General features: G+C 37.9%; 1 protein-coding gene across 4 annotated transcripts in view; it reads left to right on the forward strand.

The window, feature by feature from the left end:
- PTPN3 (protein tyrosine phosphatase non-receptor type 3) overlaps positions 1-27,145 on the forward strand; it is a 155,700-nt gene that overhangs the window by 48,515 nt on the left and 80,040 nt on the right. For 3 of the 4 annotated variants that reach the window (XM_086468938.1, XM_009957600.2, XM_009957601.2), the window contains exon 1: positions 21,994-22,131. In XM_086468938.1, the coding sequence (XP_086325064.1) occupies positions 21,994-22,131 (138 nt within the window). Of the gene's footprint in view, positions 1-21,976; positions 22,132-27,145 lie in introns of those variants that run through there. The other variant, XM_086468937.1, reaches the window with a different exon arrangement.

A 27,145-nucleotide genomic window follows, 5' to 3' on the forward strand; every position in this document is an offset into this window, starting at 1 on the left:
GTAAGTGTCACTTATCTAACTACACTTGGTTTCTAAACAGATCTATCTGACTTGTGAGAAATCAAAGGTTTCGTGGTAATCAAAGAGTGTGATTCAGTGGAATATGAAGCTGCGCGTATTCAGAATAGACCTAGTGAAAAGGTAATTCATCACTAGAATAACTTGCTGTTGTTTGTGTTGAATTCTTCATTCTGGAAACATGAAATAAATAATGTTTCTTCAAAAAAAGCTGCCCTGTCCTCTTGGAGCAAAACGATGTAGAGGAGTTGAGATCTTTTTATGTAGGAAACCAGGCTTACTCATAATGCGTTACCCTTTTTCCTTAGTCTGTGAAGGATTCTGACCTTTTATTAAAGGGAGTTTTGATGGATAACATACTTTGCCAGTAGCATCTGCTGAGATTAATTAATGAATTGAACTGTGGTCTTAACAAGTGAGCCTATGGAGTCTGATGTACTGGAGTCTAAAGTTAGCTCTGTCATCGGGTGCTCGCCAAGAGCAAGAGATTTTGTTACTATTATCAGTTACGAACTCTGTTACTTGTTAACTGGTGCGGGCTGTGTTTGAGGGACTCGGAGCATGGCATGTACACTAGGGTCATCTGTGTTTGTTTTTTTCTAATTACCCAGGAAGTAAATCTTTCTTAGTGTAAGAGAACTGGTTTAATTTTTTTCTTTTGTGTGTCAAAGCAAGCACCCAAAGAGAAATACAAGCTGTGTTAAGCTGGTATGAAGAAAATAAATCTGCGTGTTGCTTAGTCTGCTAAGTGCCCAACGCTTGTAGCTTTTTTAATCACCTCATTTACCAAAGGCAAAAATAGCGCACTTTTTGTCCCATTTTTCTCTCTGCCTCCCATCCCCCAAACATCTGTAAACAGAACACATTAACTTAAACACCAAACTTGGTTTCATCCCCTCCACTGCTTGATTAAATAAAATTACTTCTATGCCCAAGATAACATGCTTTTCTTTATAACCCTATGCAAAAGTATATTGTAGGCCAAATGCTACAGAAGCTCTGAAGAAAGTGTTCCCGTAGGTGTCACCTTGGCTGTGTGGATGGTCGCAGCACTGGGTCAGTCTTGTGCGTATCAATGGTCCTCAGCTCCCAGGTGCACATACCCAGAATTGTGTTAATGGCCTTTCTTGGTTAGAGGTGGCTCCTGTCATTCATTGAAGCTCGTTTGCTTTTCCTTCTGGCAGTGAGGAGAAAAACTGGCTTTGCAACCTTTTGCTGTAAGTTGTAAGGCAAAGTTGAACTCTTAAGGTGGGTAATAAAAAAGCCTGTTTTACTGGATTGATTAGATGGCAGCTTCAAGGTGATCGGGTGAATGTGCGTCTTGCCAGGAGATAAGGTCAGAAATCGTGCCAAGCCTGGCTTTGTTAGCGTCTTTCCTTTCCATCCGTTGAGATGGCTTTTGGCAGTTGCCATGTGACAATTAAACAAGGTGAAAGTTTCTGTTTCTTCAGTACTTTTAACTTTGATGTGCTGTCAAGTGACCTAAACCAACATTGGAGCAAATGAATGTTCAACTCTTGAGTCTGTTTTGTGGTCTAAAGGGCATATTGGTTGTCCATCCCTACTCCGGTAATGTCTGCCTCGGTTGGTTTCCCGCACACTTTATTTAAAAAAAAACAAAACAAAACAAACCCCCCAAAAACTTGAGAGGTCTTAAAGACATTCAGCTGTGAACTATATAAAAAGGTCAGTGCCTGCCCTAGGGATAGGGCTTCAGTGCGAGGCTCAGCAGGTGTATATATTATTTGCCCACAGGGTAATGAGCAAGCAGGTGCTTGACTTGGATTCAACCGCTACCTACGTTGCTTCATCCTACATCCTCTAACTAATGGCTGGGCAAGACAAGAGAGGGGACTGGCAGTGTGGAAGCATGTGTGGGATTTGAAGGCTTGGGGTCTGGGAGCAGAAGAGAGGGAGAGCTCAGGCTTGGAGAGGTGGCAGCCTAAGATCCTCCGAGGAGTACCTGATCAGAGGCATCCTGGCATGCTTACGCTACTCAGTAGGACAGTGAACAGTGCCAGAGGCAACCACCAAAAGGGATCACTGATATATTATCAAATTATTGAATAATAAATAAATAGCTTGAGATTTAGAAACTGTAGTTACTTGAAGAAATAATTGAAGTACTTGTATTATAAATTGTAGTTAGTTGAAATGAATATTCTGCGGACATTAACTCCTGCTGCATTGGTGGTGTTAAGACATGACAGTTGTCCAGTGTTGGGTAATTTCTGCAATTCAGAGATTTCAGTCTTCGTTTCGTACTTAGACTATATTATTGGACCGTGTGATACATTAGGTTAGTGTGTTGAAATTTGAGGATGAAACTATTAGTGTACTAAGCTACCTGTTTATTACTTCTTTTATTTGGAGGGGGTTTGTGTTGTTTTGTTTGTTTGTGGTTTCTTTTTTTATTATTTTTTTTATTTTTTTTTTTTATTAGATGCCTGGATACAAGGGAAAAAAAGTCTTTACCTTGAGAACTATTCAACCCTGGAATAGGTTGCCTAGAGAAGCAGTATAGTCTTCCTTGCTGGAAATGTTCAAGGTTTGACCTGATGGGACTGTGGTAAATCTATTTTAAAGCCTTGCTTTCAAGGACAGTTAGACCAGGTGCTCTCCAGAGGTCCCTTCCAACCTAGATTTTTCTATGATTTTATGATCTAGGTAGTATATAGCCCTGTTTTTCTAAAATATTGGTGATAGCTTAACGAAAATAACATTAATCTTGTTAAAATAATGGATTTTTTTTTTCTGCTGAAAGTAAATGTGGGAAATTTGTCCACCAATGCAAAACTCACACACGATGATACCCTTAGTAAGGGAGTTGACACTGTTGTTTATATTAGAGAAATATCTATAGTAGCTGTAATACCGATACTCAGTTATTTTTATATACATGAGAGCAGAGTCTAAAATGAAGAAAGAGCTCTCAGTCAGGTTGCTTCTTATAGAATTTTGCTTGATGCACACCATGATGCTAGAATAGTGTTTAAAAACCTAATTTAAAGTATAATCAGAAAGCATTTGACTGTTACTACCAAATAACTTTTCTTTTTGCTTTGTTATTGGTTATATGTAAATGATGAATACCTGAATGAAGAAGACTTTATGTCTGAATGTGTGTGTGATATATAGAGACATATAATATTCATTCTGATATATTAGTTGCAGAACAAGTTCATCATGTTAAGACAAACTTAAAAATAGTGGAGATATGTATGTTTCAAGACACTTTGAGGTAGACAAATCCTGGGGTTTTTTTGGTGGGTTTTTTGTTTGTTTGTTTGTTTGTTTTTGTTGTTTTTTCCAAAATGGCCAACTATAGCAGTTGGGCTTCCTGCAGCAAGTCTTTTTGGTTTTGTCCCAGCAGTTCATTGTAGAAATCATTCACAAGTTGATGTACTCTTTGACGTTCCATGCAACAGCATGCTAACTAGCTTTTCAAATTTTGCCAAGGAACTTTTGCTGTGTGCTGACTCAGAAAAAATTCTAAGATCTGTGTTAGTATGGTGATGTCTGTGTGTATAATATGTGAAATGTGTACAATGCAGTAGAAGACCCAAAAATTTAGACCTGACTTTCAGAATGGAACTGAAGTATCTTTTACTGGAGGTAACAAAGTCCTGTAATCTACTTCATGGGAAAATATACTTAAATATTCAAAACCTTGTGTGTTAACCTGTGACTGACTTGTATGTAAAATTACGTGTAGGGACTACTTGGCTTAGTTGCTGTTTGGGTTGAGTTTGTTTATCAACTTTTGGATCCTCTTTTGGATGCTTGATTTTGCAATCAAAGCCAAGTACATATATATGTATATACCTTATAAGCCTGTTTTATAATGACTCTTTCTCCCTTACCTCTGAATTTGACTTTTTTTTTTTTTTTTCGTTAAGGGGAAACCACGGCAGATGTCTTAGCTGGTAAAAGCATTTCATTAGGGAAAAAACAATTACAAGATCAGCATTTCTCTTAAGTAAAAGCTTTCTATTTTTTTACCTCCTGTAAATTTTATTGTGAGATATCTTTATTTTTGCTTGCATATAGATCAACCATACCTGTTTTTTTCCCTCAACACCTAACCACATTAGGACCTGTTCTTGAACCAAGGTGTTTCCATTGTGCTTGCCTGCAAGAAGAGATGTTTGATGTAGATGTTTGATCTAGATGTTTCTTCCTCTTGCCTGACTCCTTAACATAATTGCAGCCATCACAGACCGTGTTCGAACAGATAACACCACTTCAGGCACTGGCATGCTGTCACCTTTCTGTATTGATAGCTAGATTTATAATTAACTACTGTTGGCACAATTACGAATATAATAATTTAGGTGACAGCTTCCCTTGGCAGGGCAGGAAAAGAAGTGGGGAGAAGATCCTCAAATGGCCTAACCCTAAAATAAAGAAGTTAGCGGTTTTAAAAGCCCGTTACTGGCAATGAGTCCATTTTCTGCAGTCAGGCAGCCCGCAGGATTTGCCTGGGGTTTGTTCTCAGACCGAAGTCCTGGAAGCTCCTGCATTAGTCCACCTCACAGGTGCTCTGGAAACACGGTCTCTTGGCGTTGTTTGTGCACCTGCTTCGTGTGTCCGGGCGGGGGATTATGGCCGCGTGGTTAATGAGTTGCTTGAACCTCTGCGTTTTGGTTTTAGCAGCAGCAGCGTGGTTTAATGGTGTTGGGCTGCTGCAGCAGGGTGGGCAGGGTTGTGCTGGGGTTTGGGGCCCTGGAGCAACTCATTTCGGGGGCGGTGGGGGCCCAGTGCAGCCAGGGCTTACTTCAAAACTCAGTTTAGTTTTCAAAACATAGTTTGTGGTCCAGTTTTGAAGGTTTGCATGGCTAGAAACCAGAGGAAAGTGGCCATCTGAAACCCACATTTTGAATTATTGAAAAAGGTCTCTTTTACCCAGAAAAAGAGGCAGAGGTTTTGGGGTTTTTTTGTTTGTTTATTTGTTTTTCGCTCTTCAGTAAAGCTTCAAATGAGGCCTTAGTTGGCTGTAATAAACCAAAATTAATTTTTAATCTTTTTTTTTCCTTTATTTTATCTTTCAATATTATTCCAAAAGATACATGACTTCTTCGGTCATAACATTTTTAATCCTTTCTTTACTGTATTTGTAACGAGATTTGTATTTTGATGCTGATTTTCTTAGACTTGGTAATAGTAGAGTTGACAAAGAGGGAACTGAATAAACTTGCTCAATAGTAGCTGGAGTCATAAGTTTAGGAAAAGATGCTACAGCCTCATAAGGAGTTAACTTCAACTCTTTTGATGTCCTGCTCCCTTTGCCTTCCAAATGTTTGATTAATTAATCAAAACAGTTAAAATTGTTTTTCTTATGGAGCAAATTACAATATGATTCCTCTTATTCAACCTGCTCAAGTAAGAATGCACATAGCCCACATGTATCTACACATTTCTTTCTTACAAGCTTAGTACACTACAGTGTACTAGTTTAATTTTGTACATCTTTGACAATATTGCCAGTTTTTTCCCTAATAGTTTGATATTGGTCATTGCACATAAGTTCTTGGAGGTAGGAAGAAGATAATTTGCTAAACTGTTGTGTACTGAAATATGGTTGGAACCTTGGGCTGGAAGAAAGTAATTAGTACGGTCTATGATAAAGGTTGTAATACTGCTGCCAGATAGAGGTGTCATCTTTGTTCTTCTGAGGTTTTCATTTCCTTCTCATTCTGGGGATGGTAATAGGGTGGAGCTGAGGAGTTGGTCTGGAAGCATTAAAAGTGAATGCTGGCAAAATATTTATACTTTAGTAGGTTAAACCTTTATCTGTTAGGAAAACAAGAAGTTAAGATCTGTATTAAAGTGTAGTAGTGCGTGTTTGGCACGGAAGGTAATGTGCATATGTGGTCACTGTTAGTCAGCTGTCTGTACACTGCGTATTTGAGTATTTGAAAGTTCAGCAGTAAGAGAATGCCAAATAGTTGAATGAGATGCATCTGATTCCTTGCCCAACTGTGCAGATAATGTTTTTGAGATCGACTAGGACTAAAAGGCGGTGCTGTCAAGGAAATGTTTCAGGCTCAGTGAGAAATCATACTAATATTTATGAAGGGAAACCCACAAAAGATGCCAAAACTTCAAAGTGCATTTAAAAACCACACAAACCCCAAAGCCTCAACAAAAAACCCATCCCCAAACCCGTATCTTGTATTTCAAAGTAAATGATGGTCTAAACCCTCTTTTTTTTTTTTTTTTTTTTAATGCTGCTAGTAGGAATTTGTACAGTTGAGAACATTGCCTGTCCTAAATCCTTTTTTTTTTTTTTTTTTTTTTTTTTTCCTGGCTCTGATCTAGTTCCTTAGGAGCAAGCTTTTCATTGTTTTAAAAATGCTAGATAACTCCCTTCCACCATCTTATCTAATTTCTTCATCCTCCACTCTCTGCATTGCTGTCATACTCTTGTTACTGTTTGCTTTGTTCCAACCGCTCGCATTATGCATTTATTCATTCACTACTTGTTTTCATGTCTGGCCTTGTGCTTATTCTACTTGAAACCCCCTATACTCTTCAGAGCCTGCTCTAATCATTGATTCAATTAGCCTTATCAGTTCTGATGTATTTTTTCATTTGAACATTACCTGATATAATGCTTTTGAAATTTATGGTAAGGGGAGCACTTTCTTCATGAATGCAAAATGCAATAGGAATCAAACCAGGAGCATTCCCTTTGTGATTTTTCCTCAAGGTTTTGAACCTGCTTCCCAGCCAGAGCTGTGCTGTGAAGTTCTCTTAGACTTTGCTTTCAAGCATGCTGTTATGCTTCTCTTTGGCCGCTTTGCGTTTGCTGGTTCAGAGTAGGCAGCCAGCCTGTCATTGCATTTAGTCCCTAACAAAACTGTTCTACTGCTTATTCTGTCTAGTCTTGCAAATTGCCCTTACTTTGAAAGGATTTCTGTTCTTGTCATGCTGCTTCAAAATGGGGACTGTACGCTACTGCTTGAATTTACCCTGGTTGAAGGTTAGATACCTTGCTTATCAATTTTGGTGCAGTTTTGGCTAGATTTGGTAGTTCCCATTACGTCCTGGAGCTGAATCCCTGCCGTGTTTTTGCATGCGACAAACTTGCTTAGGTGAAATTCTAGGTTTTATGAACAGGAAAGTGTATGTGGCATAGCCCAGAATTTGTACTTTGATTCCAAACATCAAGTGGGAGTTGAGTGCATTCAGCATGTGTAAATATTGCTGTCACATTCAGAACGCTCTTGTGGGCCAGCAGACCACTTACCTGGTCATGACAAGGTACATTTTTCACTAGAAAAGCAATTAAGATTATATAAACTAAGCTGAGTATTTTTATAAGGTGTAATTTAGGGTAGGCAATCTGGAATAGGGGTCATTACCTTTGTTACTGGTCACAACATAAGTTTAACTATTAGAAATCTATATAAAGGTTTAGCTAATAGCTTTCAAAATCAAATTGTTAATCTCCTTTGTTCAGTTAGTGAGGTAAAATAAGCTTGATGACATTGTTTGAAGAATTGATTTCAAATTAATATCTCCCTTAAAGCTCTCATGACAATCAGTTCTTTCCAGGGAAATGGGCTGTTTTGTCATTGATTTGCTGTATCGCTTGTTTTTGGTCAATTGACTAGTCTTAAGTAAAAACTGTTTTCAATAGTCCTTGTTTTGATGCCTATCCTTTAAAATATACTTCTGGTGTATTGCAGGGTTGTGAAAGAAAAGAAAGCATTAGTGGTTGTGGACTTCTGTCCTGTTTCTCAGTCCAGCTGTTCTGTGATCACAGCTCTAACCTGATAAGGTGCTGCAGTCAACTCCCTCTTCGCCTCTCCCAGCCCGTCCACATTATGTTTTGAGGAATTTGCCTTTTGGGAGTCATTACTCATTATCACTGTCATGCAAAAGTGTCTGACTGTGGGGAAACCAGGAGAGAGATACCGGATCTCAGCACTGTAAGCAAAGCTCTCCCTTTTTTTGCTCCTGTTTCAGTATAAACCAGCAACGCTGGCCTAGTGCCTGCATTCCTCTGTAATCGGTTGCCACAGCATGCTAAGATTGCTTTGCGGGAAGTAGATAAATATTCTACCTGCCAGCCAGGAATACAAAAGCTGAAATGGGAAGGATTGGGGAATGTCAGATCTACTTGGCAAAATTTGGTGGGGGAGTGCGTGTGTTTAAAAATGCCTGGCATTGTCTCGTGTATTAAGTGATTTGAAACTTAAAAAGCAAATTAGCCTACAAGTTTAAAACTCTGCAAAACAGCAGCAGTTGATACATGGTAGAAAATGGAGATGCATTCTCAAACGAGGAGGTTGTTTTAATTCTGTAGGTTATGTGAGCCTGGCTGTGCATGGGAGCTTTAACAAGCTTGTAGATATAAGGTTCAAGAGTCTTGCATTACTTCAGATAGCCACAGGAAGCTTTGTTATAAATGCTCGCTTGTTGGACAGCTGTGTTAAAAGTGAACAAAACCCACCAACATCTAAGTGAGCTTGGATTACTTGTGAAGGCACTGTATGTCCGTAGGAGAGTTGAAGAAAAAATAAAAAACCTAAACCGAAACAAAACACCAAACCCAAAGCAGTACTTAGCTCAAGAGCAAGCAACTCTCTCCTAAGTCACCTTTCCAAAATCACACTCTACCCCACTCCATTTTACTCCCCCAAACTCTGGTCTCGGCTTGCATGGCTCCTGCTCGCTGTGAATGCAGGCTGCCTCCCCTTGGCCTCCTGATGGGTATCTCCTTCACTGGCCTCACGTTCCATCTTCCCAGTATGTTTCGCTTGATTTGGGGTTGGACACCAGCTGTCAGAACAGCGCCTGTGCCTGTTCACATCGTTCGTAGCCACTGGCATGGGCAAACGTACCTCTTTGCCAGCACCATGAGTTAAAAGCTCACACAACTGAGAAAAATAAGTGTATCGCTTTGGTAGCTTTGTGGCAGAAGGTTTAGCCTAAAAGTTGGCTCATTGTGCTCACCCATCCTGTGATGGAGGAAGGATGTTCTCCCTGCCACGGCCCGGGGAGGTGTTCTGTGCTGCCAGGGCCCCAGCTGGCCAGCCAGCCAGCAGCCTGTGGCTAAGCTCTTGGCACCGAAGCTGCATTGCATGCTGGCTGAGAAGGTGCTTTTTGACTATTTTGGGGGCTTAAGTGAATTAATTTGTTAAAAGGAAGGAACTGAGCAAAAAAAGAGCCACCACTGTTTGTAGAGGAGGGAAGACACGGAAGCATCTATTTTAGATGAGTGTTTTTTGGGGTGGTTTCCTCAGGATACAGTACGCTGTGGTCGCTGGGTGCGTGTTAATCTTGTAGGGTGATGAAAAAAATTGCCTGACAGGGATGTAAAGATGTAAATGTTTAGATTTTGCTGGTTTAAAGCATACACTGTTTAAATGCTGAAGGAAAAACAGAAAGCACAGATTGTTTGCAAGCTAGGACATGTCCTGTGGTATGTTTAGTCTAATTTTTTTTCTTCTTCACTGTGTGTAGGAATTGCTTTCTTCTTTTAAAATAAGGACACCTAATCATGTGCAGGGATTGGAAAAATGACTAGTCATTTTAGGTGGCAGTGTTGCTCTTTTTTTTGTTTACCTGTTCTTTTTGTGTAGGAGGAGGACAACTTGTGCAAAAGCTATATGCAGTCAGCGCCACTATAGGTCCTGGCAAACAGTTTGACTTATTTCGTAGAAAATAAATCGATATGATCCCAAATGTTTTGAAGTCTCTGCAAGAAACCAAAAGGGGAAGACAGAGGTGTGCTTTGGTAAGCTTTGTCAGCTAGTCATAAATTGGGAGGTGGATGAGATCAAGGAAGAGATGAAAGAATAGCTCTTTCCATGACAGTTGTTTACAAAGTGCAGATGTTCGTGGGCTGACTTTTCACAGTGTCTGTTTGCTTTTTCTTCTTGAAGACTTATAAAGCATATTGTTTGTAGACTTTGTGGAGAAGTTGTTCTCCTCTAGTCCCCTCGCAAGGCAAATGAACACCTTCAGTTTTGCTAATCTGACTATGTTACAGTAATGATCAAAGTATCAGAAGGTGTTTCAATTTCATCACGTTGTTTAGGTTCTGGCTCTGAGTTGCAAGATTTTTGCAACACATTTTCAAGTTCTTTCCTGTAGTTTGAGAGGTAGAACTTTGAATAATTCCTTCAAACCAACTAGTTTTGTGAGACTTTAGGATCTTCTGAACTTGTGTTGTTTTGAACAATCCTGGAGGATAAATTGAATACAACCATGGTGTCTAAAAGAAATTTTTTTTTCTGTCCTTACAGCTTGAAGTTAGGTTGTCAGTTTTAAATTCCCTCTACATAACAACTTTCAATTTTCCGATTGCTATTGTGTCCCTCTTTTTTTTTTTTTTTTTTTTTTTTTTTTTTTTTTTGAGGAAGAATTGCGGTGGTTAGGTTATTCTACCATCTTCTCTTTTTCAGTAGTATTCTGTGGTTAACTGCATGATTTCCAGTGCTTTGTTCCAGATCCCTTTGGGGACTTTTGTGGCCGTAAGCTTTATAGCAGAAGTCCTCTGTCATGCTTGAACATACTTTAAAAGCTAGTGGCAGAACATGGATTATAAAATTGGTGAAGCATGAATGTGTAGAAATCAGTTCCATGAAGTTTGAAGCTTTAAGGTCTGAAAGAAAAGTCTGGGTTCAGAAAGATAATTCATAGTAATTCTAAAGAGTGTTCTTTGTTCTTTAACACAATTTACAAGATAGACTTTCTTCTGAGATCTGGATGTTTCTCCAATAGGAATATTTTCTTGCAAAAAATAAGGACTGGGTTTTTTTGCTGCTAGGGATGAAACTTTTTTTTCCCCAAGTTTGAATGGCAGACAGTCTGATGTGTTGAGAAGCAGATTGAGTAGTGACCATCAACGGGAAACACTGGATAACAGTGCAAAACTTTAATTTGGGTTTGTCTATTATGGGATCAAGAGTTCTGATCAAAATCTAGCATATAATTAAAAATGACTTAATAACCTGTTTGAGACTGTCAGCTCAGTACCATTTGCAGCAGAAAACTTTTGTCATCAGTCTCGGTGGCTGTTGTTTGCCTGCTTCTGACGTTTATGAAAGCAATAAAAAATATTTTAGCTAATGTGTGGGCAATATTAGAAATCTTTAACAGCAATAATGGGCAAATACGCAGTTTTGGTTTTGATATTGGGAGACCTCCTGATGTTGCATGTGTGTAAGCTTGAGAAGACATCACTACTAATGGCTTTATTTTATATCTGAATACTTCAAACAAACCTCAGGGAGCTGGAGATCCCAGCACTTCTGAACTTTTCACAGTTTTATTGATCCAATGCGTAAATGAGGTAGACTTTCATTGAAAAAACCAAAATGATTCTAAGTGGGATCTTCACCAGTGCAGGCTTTGCATACTGCTGTGTGATGTTCCCAATTTGCTCCTCTTGCTCTTTATTTTTTGTTTGCTTTTCATCACATTTTCAAGTGGCAGGTAGACTTCACAGTCTTGATCCGCTGCTCAACTGTGCCCACACAAGAAAGAAACCTCAGTCATCTGTAAATTCAGGCTGTTTCTGAGGATTTGTAACAGTGCATCACTGAAATTCGCATGGAATTTCCATTTTCTTTAAAAGCAGAGTTAGCTTTCTGTGCATTAACTCTCTCACGGCCATGACTAAGGTGTGTGTTTGTCCTTCTCCCTCCATTGCAGGGGATGACAGTCACTGCTGTGGCAGCGTCTAGCTGACATGGCACATTTAACTTCTGTTCAGTTCTTTGTAGAAACTCTTCCCAGTCGTGTTATGGAAGTTGATAGCACTGTAACAATAAGCTCTTCAGTTGTTTATTCACAGTCTAGTTACCTACAATGTGCTGCCTGCTCTGTCAAGCTTTTAAAAAGTATTCTTTGGCAATCAATTTAGAGTCATGATCCGTGTTCACTTTGGAGAGGAGTGACCTGTTCACAAAATGCCCTTGGTGACAACATGAGAAGTAGAATATGGACATTTAGATTCATAGCCTTGGGTTGAATCCACTACCCCACTGTTCTGTCCACATGGTGCTTCTTCCCTGCTCTTTAAAAAACAGCTTGAACTTTTTTTACTCTAAACAGAAGTGATGAAATGTGAGGTACAATAACATCAGACCTGTTGAAAAGAATAAAATGTTTGGTAACTGTAGCTTTGATGTGAAAAATGGAATGTGTTAATCGTTTCGATGTAGATCAGTAGTCTCTTAACTCATAGGTAGTAACTTTGAACTGTTGTCTTCTGTCAGAAAGCAGTATATCTTACATAGGGAACATCACATGGAGACTTGATGGTTTTCTGACATTCTCAGCAAAATTTTGTCACTGTGACTTCTCAAAAGTGAAATTTCTGTTTATTTATTTATTTTACAGTAGAGGAGATAGAGATTAGTGTTGACCTTCCAGCCTAGTGGACAGTGTGACATTTGTGTGGATAATACCTGTTTTACTGTAGTGGTTTTTTCTGTGTTTTTAAAATCAGTAGAAGTAGCACAGGTAGTTTTTAGACTGCTTGATTAGTATCATACTATGGATATAGTAAAAGAGTAGAATTTCCCCTTTAAAAGTATGTTTTGGATATATCTGTTTTAATCCTTAGAGAGAACTTTTGGTTATTTGGTACTCTACAGCTCTTCCTGAATCTAATCCAGCCAATTAAAATTCTGCTTGATTATCAGAACTTTACTGGGCACTAAAATTGACATGATGGTTCTCCTCTGTCATATAATAGTTTAATGAAATACAGTTTATTGCCTGCTAATAGAATATGAGGTCTTTTTGTATTTAAATTTTGTTATGGTAATTAACTTGATACCTGAGGTTTCAGAATATTTTAGTAGCTTGTCTTTGTAAAATTCAGTGGTGAATGCATACTTATTTGGTTTTGAAACTTTGAAAGCACAAATTATTTATTATATATAAACTAATGGCATTATTTGGTTATGCAAATACTGTAGGTGTGGGTGCAGCTTCATATTTGCTTATTTGATTTTACAACATGGGAGTTAGTTTTTAAAAAAACCCGAAGCTTCATATACTTCAGTCTATCCTGAACTGTTTATGGGAAATGTTGGTAGTTGGGCACTGCAATGCTCAGCTTCCACTTTGAAAAGTGGAAGAACATGAAAAGCTGAGTCAGTGCTATTGACAGAAGACACTATCAAGCTCAGGAAGGTGAACTTTGACTTTCAATCTACAGTTTCTAATTTGAGTTCGTGCAACATTGTTTGTAGACCCAAAAAGGCATTATTTAGGAAATAAGTTAGTGATATCTCTTGCATTTTTTGGTAAGCCAGTTTTGTTTTGTGCCATGGTGCTATTTAAAGCTGAAGTAGGCAATAGAGGAAGCCGTAGAGTTCCTGAATTCTGTGGTTGGCACGGTGCAGGAAATGGAGCAATGGGCTCTTAGTGCCCTGAACACACTGACTTAAGGTGTTATTTTATAAATGGGTTTTTAAAAATAACCATCATAAAGGTCTTTTACATGAGCAATAAAAACTACTGAAAATGCATTCCAAGTGTGTCTCGTTCTCATTCGTGTTTTGTATTAAACAGTGTAGGGAGCAGGGCGCTGCTGTTACTTCAGTTGGTTTTTCTTCCCATTTGTTTTTCTTTTCTCACTCGTTCTGCATGCAGTAGATGGTATCTCTGTACTGGTGCTAAACAGTATCTAAGGTCTAACAGTAATGCTTCACGCCATGTAAGATGACACATTGGATCCTGCCATGACTTAGCTGCGTGGTTTAATTCTGTGTATGTAACGTAGCATCAGTGAAGTTGGCATGACCAGATTCACACCCTTGGAGTTTGAAGGGTCGTTCATACAATCTGGTTTGATCTTTTGCAAATGTGACCCAAGTATTTTTCTCAGAAGTTGGGTTACAGGATGTTAAGAACCTGAGTACTGAAATTGATGGTCAGTATTGTTTTTCTACCAGTAAGCTCTTCTAGAATTTAATTACCTTTAGTGATCTGATTTCAAGATAAGTTTTCAGATAACCAGTCCTGCTGTTGAACACGTTGCTGAGAGGCTGGAATAGTTCTTTTTTTCCCCAATACTATGACTATGTAAAGAATATGACTATTTTGTCCAAATAATCTCTATTAACCTATAATAGTAGCCTGTTGTGCTTTATTACTAGCCAGTCTGTGTCCTTTTCAGTTTTAACGGCAAGAACTGTTGGTATGCCTGAGTCTGTGCCGATTTTAAGACTTTGCAGGCAAAAACCTGTAGAATGCAGGTAATGCAAACCTTTTGAAAAAAGGGGAGGGGGAAGAGGAATAGGGATCTCAGAAGAGTTGAAGTAGAGTCTTTGTCTCTAAAACTTGTCTTGGAAAGAGTATAGATTTAACATATATACAGAACAAACATTTCACATAATTATCCTTTAAAAAAAGAATATTCAACTTACCTAGTGTTGTTACTCTATCATTGTAAATGCAGCCCTGCTTTCTGTGACTAGTGACATTAATGTGTACTTAACAGTCTGAAGATAGTAAAGCCTTTTCTGTTACACCTATACAGTATTTTGAGAGCATCAGGTCTGTCATCAAGTCCCTCTTTGCCATCCTTTGAGAGACTGGATGGTCCCCAACTGAAGTGTTGTCCCCAGTCCAGCTGCGTGAGTGTACATATGTACCAGGCAGCAGAACTGAATTAAGTCTGGGTGTCTTACTGTGCTGCCTGGCTTATCTGCACCAGGTATTTGCAGCTTCTCACCGTGCTTGCATTACTTTCAGTATGTTACTGGCTTAGTGGCATCTTAGGGAGAGGTCAGTCAAGATACAGTGTCATGCTAGAACTAAAACCCAGCTTATTTCCTCTCCCACCCATCTCCTCCAGTCTGTCTTTAACATTCATGTGTAGTCTTGGTGAATCCAGAGTTCAAAATAGCTGGATTTCTCTTGAAAACACTTCACAATACATGTTTATCAGAAATATGTTATAATGGAAGGCTAAATGAAGTGCAGGGAAGGCTTGCAAAGCACTTAATAATCTTATGTGCTAATTAAACACCTAACCTCTTGTAGCGGTGTGGGGATTTTTTTAATTTATTCAGTTGTGTATATTAGATTTTCTTCTTAGAGGCAATGACTACTGAGCAGTAGGTAGGTACATGATTTCTAGACATAGGAACAGTCTAGTTTGTCTACTTACTGGCTTTTAAAAGTAAAATAAAATGTTAGGTTCCAATTTTGTGGAGGTTAGCAAAGACAAGAGTACTCAAAATTACTTGATTTGGTTTTTGTTTTTAAATTGAGGCTTTTTTCCTTGTAACTACCTTCATTGAAACTAGAATTCTTTCAAGTTTATTCTAAATAAGCAAATAGAGATATCGTTGAATATATGGTCTACCCTGAAGGCTTATTTGTAGATAAAGAGCTGTCAGAAGAAGAGGAGGTATTATATGTTACTATGGAAAAAATTTTTTTCTTTACTCTGTTCAGTATTAGTTTTAGTAAATATTGGGCTGGCAATATGTCCAAGAATATATGTTAATACAGGTATCTTTCATATCTATTTAAGGTATAACTTCAAAACACCTATGCGTATAATTTTTTAAAATTTTGTTTATCTTTTAATTTTTTTTTTTACTTAATGGACATATTTTCTGTAAAGAATCTCTGCCTGTAAGATCTATTCTTCTGGAAAACTTCAGATAATAACTCGAATGACTGAATTTTTGTGATTAATGCAATTTTTGGTAGCATATTCTCAGAGTGCTTTGCTAGACCTATTCATTGTTTATATGACACGTAAATAATTTTGATGTGCTGGAATATATCACAGCTGTTAGCCACTGGTAGCAAATGTAAGAAAGCTGAATCTTTAAATTTTTTTAATGTTGATACTAATTTTCGGGTAAAGACCTTCTATTATTATGCTACTGCTGTCTGTCTTAAGAGTGGCAATTGGAAAACTTGCAGCTACTGCTTTGGAGATTGTGTGTGTGTCTACACACACAAAAACTTTCAACGTGGATATTAACCTTTATTCTGAATCTGAGTAAGAAGATGCTGCAAGAAGTCTTTTATTTTTCGTATCTCAATTTGGAGATACTTTTACACCATAAGCTGTAGTGCTTAACCATCTAAGACTTTCACGTTTGTTCTATACGTATTGTTTAATTTCAAGTGAGGCAAAGTTTCATCATATTGTGGTACTTCTGGCTTCCAAATTTACTTTCTATATAATGTATGATCAATATGTCAGGAAAAGTTTGTGGGGAAATAGCTATATAAGGAGCAAGTCATCACCAGCACACATTGCTCAAAATGAAGTTTTATCTTTTACTTTGGTTGTTGCTTTAATAATGCTCTGTAATTTGTATGGAAACCTGCAAATAATTGTATTGTGGTTAAATACCTCATGGGATTTTCCTGCAAAATCTTAGAGTTGAATTTTGTATTAATGGGGAGACATCTAGTTTCTCATTGGGAATATAGAAAAGATGAAGCATTTTCTCTGCAGAAGGTGAAAACGGAAGCTGGTTTTCATAGATGTTGAGTTAAACTTCAGTCTTCTATTTGGAAAATCTGACTGGATAATTTAACTCTCATTAAGATGCACTGATGATAGATATGACTGAGGTGTGTAAATAATTTTTAACTACATGGGAAAAATAATCAGAATATACTACAAAAATTTCAAGTTCACTAGGATTGTTTTTTTTCTGGTGATAATTTGGGAGATTATTTTAACCAGCAAATAAGGAAAGCTGATGCATGCTGAAGAGCATTTGTGTTTGTTCTCTTAGGGCTATACAGTGGTACAAAGACACCTTTAATTTGTTATACTTCTTTGTATTCCCATTTGCTTTATTTCTTATCTTTTAAATAAAGCAGTAGGTAACCATAAAATGTAACTGTTATTGAAAGGACATACAAGACCTGACCATGTTTTTAGTACTACAGGTTTTCCCTTCGTTATTGGGGTGGTCACTCAGATGATGAAAGTGGGTTAGAAGCACTATCCTTTCATAAATGACATTCCCAAAGATTCTGCAATAGTTATGATTTTCAAGAGCCCAACATGGAACTATAAATTTTCAGTCGTGACTGTAAAGAAACTGAGAACACTTAGAGTGCAATGGTCCCCTTCTAGATAAAACATGAGTGCACCTACTTGCAGGAGTAGAAATATCACCAATGAAATGGTGATAAGGAATGATTTTTTTAAAAAAAAACTATTCACAGTTACATATGGTGTGATTATGTGTAGAAGGTCCTTGAGTATATACTCAGCAAATCTGCTCTTGATTTAATTCCTTGCTAACAAACATGTTAATGGTAGTTATACTGAGAATTAGGTCATAAGGTTCTTTACCAACAATTCCCAAGTGAGTGGGAAAGAAATTAAATGCTGGTATGGAAAAAACCTTTTTAAAAGTCAGTCTTCAATACAAAAGATGAGGAAAACACATTATTTTTGTTCTGCTTGACTGCATTGTTATTGTAGGAGAAGGCATGCGTAACCAAACTTGTCCAGAAATGTAGTTAATGTACTTGGAAAACATTAACTTCCTTCTGTACGTGTATTTGTTACTTCTGTAAGCCTGGTGCATGGTTTGATTGCGGGATAGAATTCCACATGTTTGTTTTATAACTTAGGGTGAAAGTAACTGTGTTTTGGGGGTGGTTTTGTTTGTTTTTTAAATAAAATAGAACTCTCAACTTTCTGGATTTGAGACGCTTATTTTAGGGAAAGGGAATAATTATTGAACTACTCACTTGTTGATAACATCCAAATTTGTCTTACAGTTTCTTGTTGGTTTGTGAATTAGCCTTCTGCCTGAGGCTACAAAGTAGGAGCTGGTATTTACATGTAATAGCTGGTCCTGGTTGCTCAGGGCTGGAGGCTGATCGCTGGTGTTTAGAGCCAGCATCTGGTCTTGCCCGAGATCCTGGTAACTCTCCACCTATCCCAAAAGCATTTGCCAGTGTTGGTTGCTTCGTGCACTTCCACGTACATCTTTATATTGCACTGGGCAGTGCAGTGATGAGCCATTTCAGTAATCTGGTCCGATTTAAAATACAGCTTTAAACACAGGTCGTATATGGAAGAAAAGTAGTAGAGCAGGTGTTAGTAGCTCCTCTCTTCTGTTCTCCTTCCCTTGCCATTTAGACTAGGGATTCGCAAAGTTGTTTCCTTACAGACTTACTGAGCGTACAGCACGTGAAGCTAGGACGTGCAAAATGACTTAGGCTGGTGCCTGTGGTGTGACACCTGTAAAATAGCTCCTTCAGGAGCTTACGGTCTGCAGAGTAATGGTGAAGGCCACATAGGTGGGAAGTAGAGAGCCTGGCTTTCTCTGCTCTGGACTCCCAGCTGGTAGCCGTTTCCTGGGGCTTGGTTAGGCCACTTGAGTTCTAGTTGACTAATGGCCGTGGTGTCCAAACACTCAGCTGTGTATCCCAGCCTTGGCACAATTTCCATGGTCAGCTGGCTCTGTCAAGGACAGCCTCAGCCGGGGCTCTTTGCACACTGTAAACTCAAACCATGAATGCCGACTGTGTTACTGATTTGATTTTACATAAAATTGTAAAAATCAAGGAATTCCAAGTTCTCATTTGTGAACTCAATGCAAATTGGTCACACTGTTAGGTTTGAATTTCTTGTGATGAATTTCTGAGTTACTGTTTCAGTTGGGGCATCCAGCATATAACCTGAAGATACTAACAGAAATGTAACTAGTATAAAAAAAAAAACCTGTAACTTTAAAACTGAGCACCCCTCTGATTTTATAATGTACAAGCAATATGTAAGTACCTGTTACTGTTAGTTCTTGGATGCCTTCTGTGGATGCTGGGAGACTAACTATTAACAGGTTTATGGTGTAGAGAAGAACAGGTCTGACTTGCTGTAGGAAATGTGAAGTTCAGCAATAACAATGCATATTGTACGATTTCTTTGATAGCACTCACAATTCTCATTATTTTGTGAAAAACTTTTAAATGGAATTTCATCCTTGTCACAGACAGCTTTAGGGTGAAATTCCTGACATCTCCTGTGTCGAGTTGGCACCATTCAGTGGGGACCTGAGCTTGGGTTTAGAGAGTATAATGTGATTCATCGGGGACGATGGTTGAATTTTGTGTAGACATTGATACATAAGAAGAAATGTGAGGGATTTGAGCTATGAAGAACATGGGGGAATATAATCTAAAAATTAAACCGAACCTACCAAATCTGCCTCATGTATGGGCTAGATTATCTAGGTGACATGCTAGGCTTTCTACAGAGAGGGACCTTGGTATGAAATAGACCTGTAATTACTTGCACTGCCATGTTAAATAAAAACAGCCAGTTAAATAAAAATCATCAGTTTGTTTGTTCGTTCACAGTTATAAGAGTTTGGTTTAGGGATGTTTTGTTTGTTTGTTTGTTTTCCCTGGATAACAAGCATACATGTGTAAATGTTATTGATGCTATTTTATCAGCTTCTATATTTGAAGCTTGAACAAGTGAGTAGCGAGGTGTCGCTATATTGCAACACTTGAAAAAATAATGGTCTGCTGGAGAGTGGTGAGGAGTAGACAGCGAAGTTTCCACAGGCTCTCCAAGTGTGGCTTATCCTGCAGCACTCACTGCACTAGGATTGCAGGGGCTGAGTGTGATTTTTCTTGCTTTCTTCAGGCAGATCAGGAGCTCGGCGCTGGCGACTCCTGTGATCATGGCTCTCTGCTGAAGCCTGGCTAAGGTGGAAGAGAAGTAGAACGTACTTAGAAAAAGGGAATGTTGAAGTGTAAGATAGGAAGCATTGGGGACAACAGGTGAGAAGGGTTGGGGAATATGAGCAGAAGGGTCAAATAGCATTTTCCCAAGAGCAGAGAAGTCTGTAAGCTCCAGGACCATTAGGCATTGCAGTACAGACTGAGCCCCGCAGGCCAGGCTGATGAAGCTTTGAACCTGGCTTCTGAAAACCTTCTTTCTCATCTAGTGGCTGGCCCACGTGAAGAAAAACTTTCTCCTTTTATCCATGAGTGAACTAGTGAGTAAAGAGCTATTTCTGCAAGTGAAAGGGGTTTTTTTGACCTCCGAGGGTGGAAAGCGGGGACAGAAAACTGTGCTGTATAATTCATGTAGTCACCTGGCTTTTTGGTAAGAGATGAAGACAGTGCTGAATCAACAGTTTAAAACTGAGCTGCTAGAAATGAGAGAATGTGAGATTGAAGGCTTCTTATACAGTTGTAATCTGTCTTCACCTTTTTGTATGTCCTTGATAATTAGATAACTGCGTGTTTTATTTAGCAGCAACCATTCCTGAATAAGAAAGCCCATTTCTGGATTAAAAAAAAAAAAAAGTAAAATTAGCATACTATGATTAACTGCAGACTGTATATCAAGAACAATTTCAAAGCAATGGGAGTGTATAGTGGTTTATAAGGAAATACTGTTCAGAACTCAGCTAAAGATCACCTCTTCCTTTTTTCCGTCCTTTAAAAATGAAAGAAAACCAAAAATGCCGAAGGAAGTAAACAAACAAAACCCAAAAAACACACCTTAGAGAAAGAATAGAAAAATACTGCTTATCTCCTATGAAAAAAAATGCAGTGTGGTGACTAAATAGCCTTGGCAGTTTACAGATCTGGTTTTAGAAAATACACAATAGCAAACTATCAATTGACCGACAAAAAAAAAAGTATGAGAGGGTACTTGTTGAATGCTTTTGTGTGTCTGACTTCTGAGTTTTCTGTGAGAAGGGAATTGTTTTAGCTGCTTCTAAGTATAGATTACTCATCATTACACGAGGATGGATCACTGCACTGCTTTGTTGCCGTTGGTGCTCTATACAGTTTTGATTCTCATGGCTCATTTCGTATTTGCTTTTTGTAGTGATGTGTGAGTGGATATGATGTTTTGGAATTTTAAGTGATTTTATTCTAACTTGTTCAGTTTCTTTAGCTGCTTAAAAGAAAAGCCAGCCTATGTTTTAACGCAGATACACAAATAAGGGGTGATTGCAAAATAATCCTGATGCCAGTCCTGTCTAGCTTGGCCAGCAGTCTAGGAAACACTCATAATACGTGAGTCTCTTTGTAGCTAGCCTCTAATAAGTGAGGTATGATTTGGTAATTGGTATGGTAATTAACCTGGAAAACTATCCTCTGCTTTGCTTGCCAAATGGCTTTATATGCTGTGATGTTAATTGGTAAACTGATCCAGTGAAGAGAGGCTTGAAATGTTAACAGGCTTGACTGTATTTAATTCATCTCTTATTTCAATGAATGGCTTTTTTCTGTTTGATGGGGGTGTTTTGTTTGTTTGTTTGTTTTTTCATGTTCATGAAGATTTTACTAAAAAGAAAAAAGAAAAACTCCAGCAAAACAACTTTTTTTGTGGGATGTTGTTCTCAAATATAAATTTCTGGCTTCATGAATTTATGTATGCTAGGCTGTAAAATATTGATATGCTTTTAATGTTAATTCTGGTTGCCTTGCATATGGTGCTTGTATATGTGCTCCTGAAAGAAAATGCTGTTTGACAGAACATGGTCTGCATTAACTCAAGACACTTTTGTCAGTTGAGAGTAAACAGAATTGTTTTATTGTAGTGAAACTTGTGTAGTAAATATAGAAATCTCTAGGAAATCTATAAGGGGGTGAGGGATTTACTGGTTACAGATGTCTTGGCATTGCTTTCCAGCTTTATTAGAAGGTGTTTGGTTTGTTTTTTTTTTTACTGATTTAAACTAAAGCAATGGCCCATGCCTAACCTAAGTATGTATGGCAGGAGTTACCTGTGATTCTCTTTAGAATGTTCAGATTTAGAACAGAAGCCCCTCTATATGTGCATTTACATTTTGGTTTACAACATGCTAATTTTAGAACTTATTTTCTGTAAGAAGCATTTGTTACTGTAGGTATTTGGGGTATATTGAAGTCTTCACTCGTGAGTTTCTCTGAAAAAGCATAAATGAAACATAGTGAATTACAAGAACTGTTATTAAACGTAATTTTTGTTTTATAGGTTATTCAACAATAGTTATGAACTCCCGTTTACGAGCCTTAGGCGGGAGGATAAATAACATACGAGCGTCAGAACTACCAAAAGAGAAAACCCGGTCAGAGATAATCTGTAACGTCCACTTTTTGGATGGCTCTGTACAAAGCTTCAAAGTCAACGTAAGTTTGGAAAACTGCTTTTTCTTAAATACATAAAAATTTGTTTGTAAGCTGAAGATCAAATGTGGGACCCTGAGGCATGAGATTTCCAAAAGATGTTGAAGATGCAGCTTTGCCATTGCAAATTGCAGAATTACTGGTTATGAAATGGATTTATAAAGTACTATTTTAATTTTCTTTGAAGTCCAACTGAAATGTCATAAAATCTTGGCATGCAGATTGTATCTGGAAAAAGGTCTTCTGTGTGATACAGGAACCATGAAGAAACAGATCTGGTGATCATTATCAGCTATGAATAAGTAATTCATATTTAAAGGAGACTCACTGATTTGGGTGTGCTCCTCCTCTTCTCCCATCAAAGGACTAGTAGATCTACAAGGAGGAGGCATTGTAAATTCCTGTAGTGATGTCAGTACATATTTTCTGAAATGCAAAGATGATGCAAATAGTGAAGACATCATGGCTTAGTAGGACAGTTTGGTTCAGTCTGTTGTACTTCAATGTAGTCTCTTTATCTGGGAACAGGGAGGGAAAGGGGATTAAGGGAGGTTTGCACTCTATGTTTTTACTATATTTTTTTCCTGTAAATACTTGGTTTAATTCTGTACTATTTAATTTGGTACTGATTAGTATTAGTTCATTTTTAAATGAAAATAAAGGAAATGCCTTCACTCCTCAATCAATTTTCAGCAGAATTATCTGACCATGCAGAAAGGCTGTGGATGAATTTAAGTATAATTGTGTGAATTTAGGTATATGATACTAGTTTTATCCAATTTACCCTGTTTGAAAAGAAGAGTTTTGCTGAGGAAGCTGCGTTGTTGGATATCTTAGATTATGCAGTGCTTTCTTACAAGAGACTTAAAACTTCACCTGAAAACTGTATTTTCGTAAGTGTTAGTACAGTTCTTTTTGCAGACTGATTTTATTTTTGAATGTTGTCTGTTGGATATTTATTGAAGTAGTTAAACAGATGACTTTCATTCTAACATGTACACAATTAGTCTCATATTTTAGTATAGATTTTATGTACTATATATGCATGTATATTTATATATGTATGTGTATATATGTGTGCGTATATATACGTGTGAGGCAGGTAACATTGGGGAGTGGAGCACAAGGAGAGAAGGTATATAAGAGAAAAAGTAACACATTAGTATACAATTTCCATTGCTGGTCTCCAGCATGCCCTATGAGATTGCCTTGTTTGTCAATGAGCTATCATAATTGCCCTGGCCCCCTGCACAAGGATCTTTGAAAAATGAGGGATTTAAAACTTTTTGAAATCCTTTCATATTAGTATATTTTTCCTTGTAAAGAAGTGTTTACATAGCTTTGGGTTTAGCGCTTGGCCTGAAGTCCAGCACTGTACAAGTGAACTTTGCTTCTCATTTCATCCTTTACGCAGTGATAAATGGGAACCATTTTGAAACTCTAGACCCAGCTGACTTCTCTCCCTGCCTTCAGCGTACCCCAGGGTATCCCTGCTGGTTACCTCCTTCATCCGGGAATCGGAAGGGCCTCCTTTACTGCAGCTGTAATGCTGAACTGCTGTAGGGGCAACACAGGGCCCATTGTTGCTCTATTGAGAAGAAGCGTGGAGCGTGGCTACCCCACTGTGTTATGGGCTAACACAAGGAAGAGGTTTACCAGAAGATTTGTGTTCTTTGAGCACGGAGCTTTCATACCGGTACTGCAGGAGCCTGCACTCCTCTTGATTATCTGACCTTGACGACTGCCAGCAGCTCTGGTTGTGTCACAAGGTCCAGCTCTCAAAAGGGTTTGAAGCCAGCTGCAGGAAACTTGTATCCAAGTTCTGCGTACGTTAACAGAAAAATTCAGCTTTGTGAAGTGTGTGCCTGTGCGTGTGTTTTTATTTTAATTATCAACATCATTCAGTTTTATGTCTGTAAGCAAGGAGTAACTCATGTCTGTGGTCAGTCTAGGAATCAGGCATGTGTTGAAGGAAAAGAAGTTTTGCTCTGAATAGATTTTCGCCATTAGTGAAATCTTTCTGTGTTGCTTTCAAGAAATTGCTTCTCGTACCAAGACATCGATTTATAGATGTGATTTTGCTCCATACTTTATTAATTTCTGGATGCTAGGTCAATTGATAATTCTATATTTTAAAGAAATTAAATATGCATATCACATGGCATGATTATCCTTAAGACAAATTAACAGCAATCTATTTAATAATGTAATAAGACATTATTCAAATGAAGGTGCTGTCTGAAATGACTAGACGTCGATACAAGATACAGGGATAAAAAGGCATACTATGTCTGACGAGTTTGTAAATGTATTTTCTAGGTTTTTTACTTTCTCAGTTTTTACTGTTATTGCTGTAGTCTGAATTTTTCTCTCCTGTCTGAGTCTGGAGGATTGGAACTGGACAGGATCACCTCTTAAAGTGTAAGGTGTAGTGTTTTTCTCTTTAAAAGAACTTCAGCTTATCAGTGGAAAATTAAGGTTGGGAATTTTTCAGGGTTATATGTTTGTGGGCTAGTGGTACCTAAAAGCTCTAAGTTTGGGATGGATGTTGTACTTTGAACTAATACTAGGCTAATATCAATGTATACATAAGTATGCTTTATGTTCGTAGACAGGATTATACTTTTCTACAAGAAATAGTGGAAAGTGAGTGAGGAAAAGCAGAATACTGAAAGCTTGGCCTTCGTCCATTTAATAGCATAAATGGAATCAAAGACTCCTCCCCTTCTCATGACAACAGACTGAAAAATACTGAGCATTGCTTTGTTGTGTAGCAGCTATCTGAACACAGAATTCTTACTGCAAGAGGATTTCTTTCTTTCAAAGGCATAGGGGGATTATCTTGAAAAATAACATCAAAGAAGAGAAACATAAAGGGTAAGAAGAAACTTGAGAGAAATGTGCTTTGAGTTTATATTCCTAAGTTGTCATTTCTAAGATCTTCTTGGCACTACACAGATGCTCAAGACTAGTAAATTTGAGGTGGATTTAAACTTAATACAAAGATGATAGATTAAATAGTCTACATTTATAACCTATTGACACAGCGAAAAGAACAACTTATGTGTTTTGGAATTTTGAACTAGTACTAAGTGACATCTTTAAAATGATGGTAGAACATTCATGGTGTTTCCAAATACTGAACCTTTTAGAGAACAGGGAGGAATAGAGATATTACTTTCTTTTTATTCTATAGCAACAGGATCTTTATAGAGCCCACATCAAACTTTGTTAGCAAGCTGCACGGGCTTATGAAACTTCCAGTTATAGCTGTGTCTATCATGCTGGTAGTTGATACTTTCTTTTCCCAGTGGTTGTACCTGTAGCAATGTGAATGAAAACCAAATATCCTAAAACTGGGCAAAGGAAGAAGGAAGGTGGATTTTGCTTATGGAAATAATCTGAGGGACTTTCTATCTATTGAGAAACCTGAAGGTAGCTGCATAATTTGATTCCTGCAAATTTGTTCTTATTAAGTGCTTATCCCAAAGAATACCAGTAGCCTGACCAAGTGTAAATAAGGGCTTAATTTCAAGAGAGCAGTGCCATTTTCTCCTGGATTTTTGGCTTTAGAGTAGTGAAGTGATAGTCTTTTTTGTTCATTGTTTTTATTTAAAGGTGTTTGTACTACAGTTTTGGTGAATCTGAAATTTATGTTAACGGTATCACAAGGAGTTAATCAGTGTAACTTGTGGTATGTGCTGTTCTTAGGTCATCATTATCAAGAAAGTTCATATGGGAGTACAGACAGACACATTCCACTACATTGCTTACAGTCCAAATAGAAATGTGTTAACTCTGCAAGGCTGAAATGGCCTTTCTTGTCTTTGCCCTGTTATGTGTTTCAGTATTTAGATGGAACATGTCCAAAGGCCAGGGAAAGAATAGAAGGTGCACGTAAGCTGAGAGTTGGAAATGTTCTTTCAGAAACACATTTGAGACAAAGACTTGACTGCACTTGGTACTGAGTGTTGCACTTCATTTTAATTATATCCAGGTTTTCTTGAAGCCTTTCAGTAAATTTCAGGCGTTTGAATTTTGTGATAAGGTTAATTCACTTCTGTCTCTGGTGTTACCTCTGTCTTATTCTAAGGCTATAACGCATAAGCTTTCCAGATGAGGAAAATGTTAGTTGTTGTTTTAAAATAAGCAGAATGTGCTCACATACCATGTTTGTGGGTGTTTAGTAGGTGTATATTGAGTATATTGCCAAATAAGGCAAACTTATTTGTAACCTTTGGTATAAACATGCAGGAATTTTCCTTTATTGCTCTACTTTGACTCATTTACCAGGAATGGCCACTTGGGAGGTATACTGCTCAATTTCCAGTAAATTGACTTCTGTGAAGGGATAAAATCTACAGTGTCAGATCACTTCTGTATGGCATTGTCTTTCTGTCTTATGTCTTAGTTCCTGTGATTTTTGCGTTTAGTAATAGGATTTCCTTCTAGAAATAAAATTATTAGGCAGTAATAATGAGAAAAATTGCAGAACTTGAAATTCAAATTGTAAGGAATGTCTTTCCTTCCCTGCCATCTCAGTTAAGCTCCTTCTTCCAGTATTTGAGAAGGAATGTGGTTGTTAGAATTAACACTAACAGTTACTATCGGTATGTTTAAAATAATGAGAGGTATACAAGTCTTTAAGATTCTTTTTGACTGTGGGTGTGAGTTTTATAACTTTAAACCACTCATAGTAAATGATACAGACTTGTTGGATCTTTGTCACTAAGCTTTCCTACTTGATATTGTTTGATAATACAAGATGGTTTAGTGCTAATCTGTGCGCGTGCATGTTGAAAGAACTGCTGTATGAAGTTGCAGGCTGGCAACAAATATCTGTTTTTATATTGGGGCAGATCAGTATACTCTATGACTGGAAAACAGTAAGATAGTATGAAATTTGGTGATGCCTTTGAGGACAGTGAGAAAGTGATCTGACCTACAGCAGGCTTGTTAGTCTTAGCCCTTTGTGGGGCCTGACTTCGTAATAAATGCTGAAGGAAAAAAATTAATG

Source organism: Leptosomus discolor, chromosome 8, assembly GCF_034619465.1.
Source record: "Leptosomus discolor isolate bLepDis1 chromosome 8, bLepDis1.hap2, whole genome shotgun sequence".
Classification (NCBI taxonomy): Eukaryota; Metazoa; Chordata; class Aves; order Leptosomiformes; family Leptosomidae; genus Leptosomus; species Leptosomus discolor.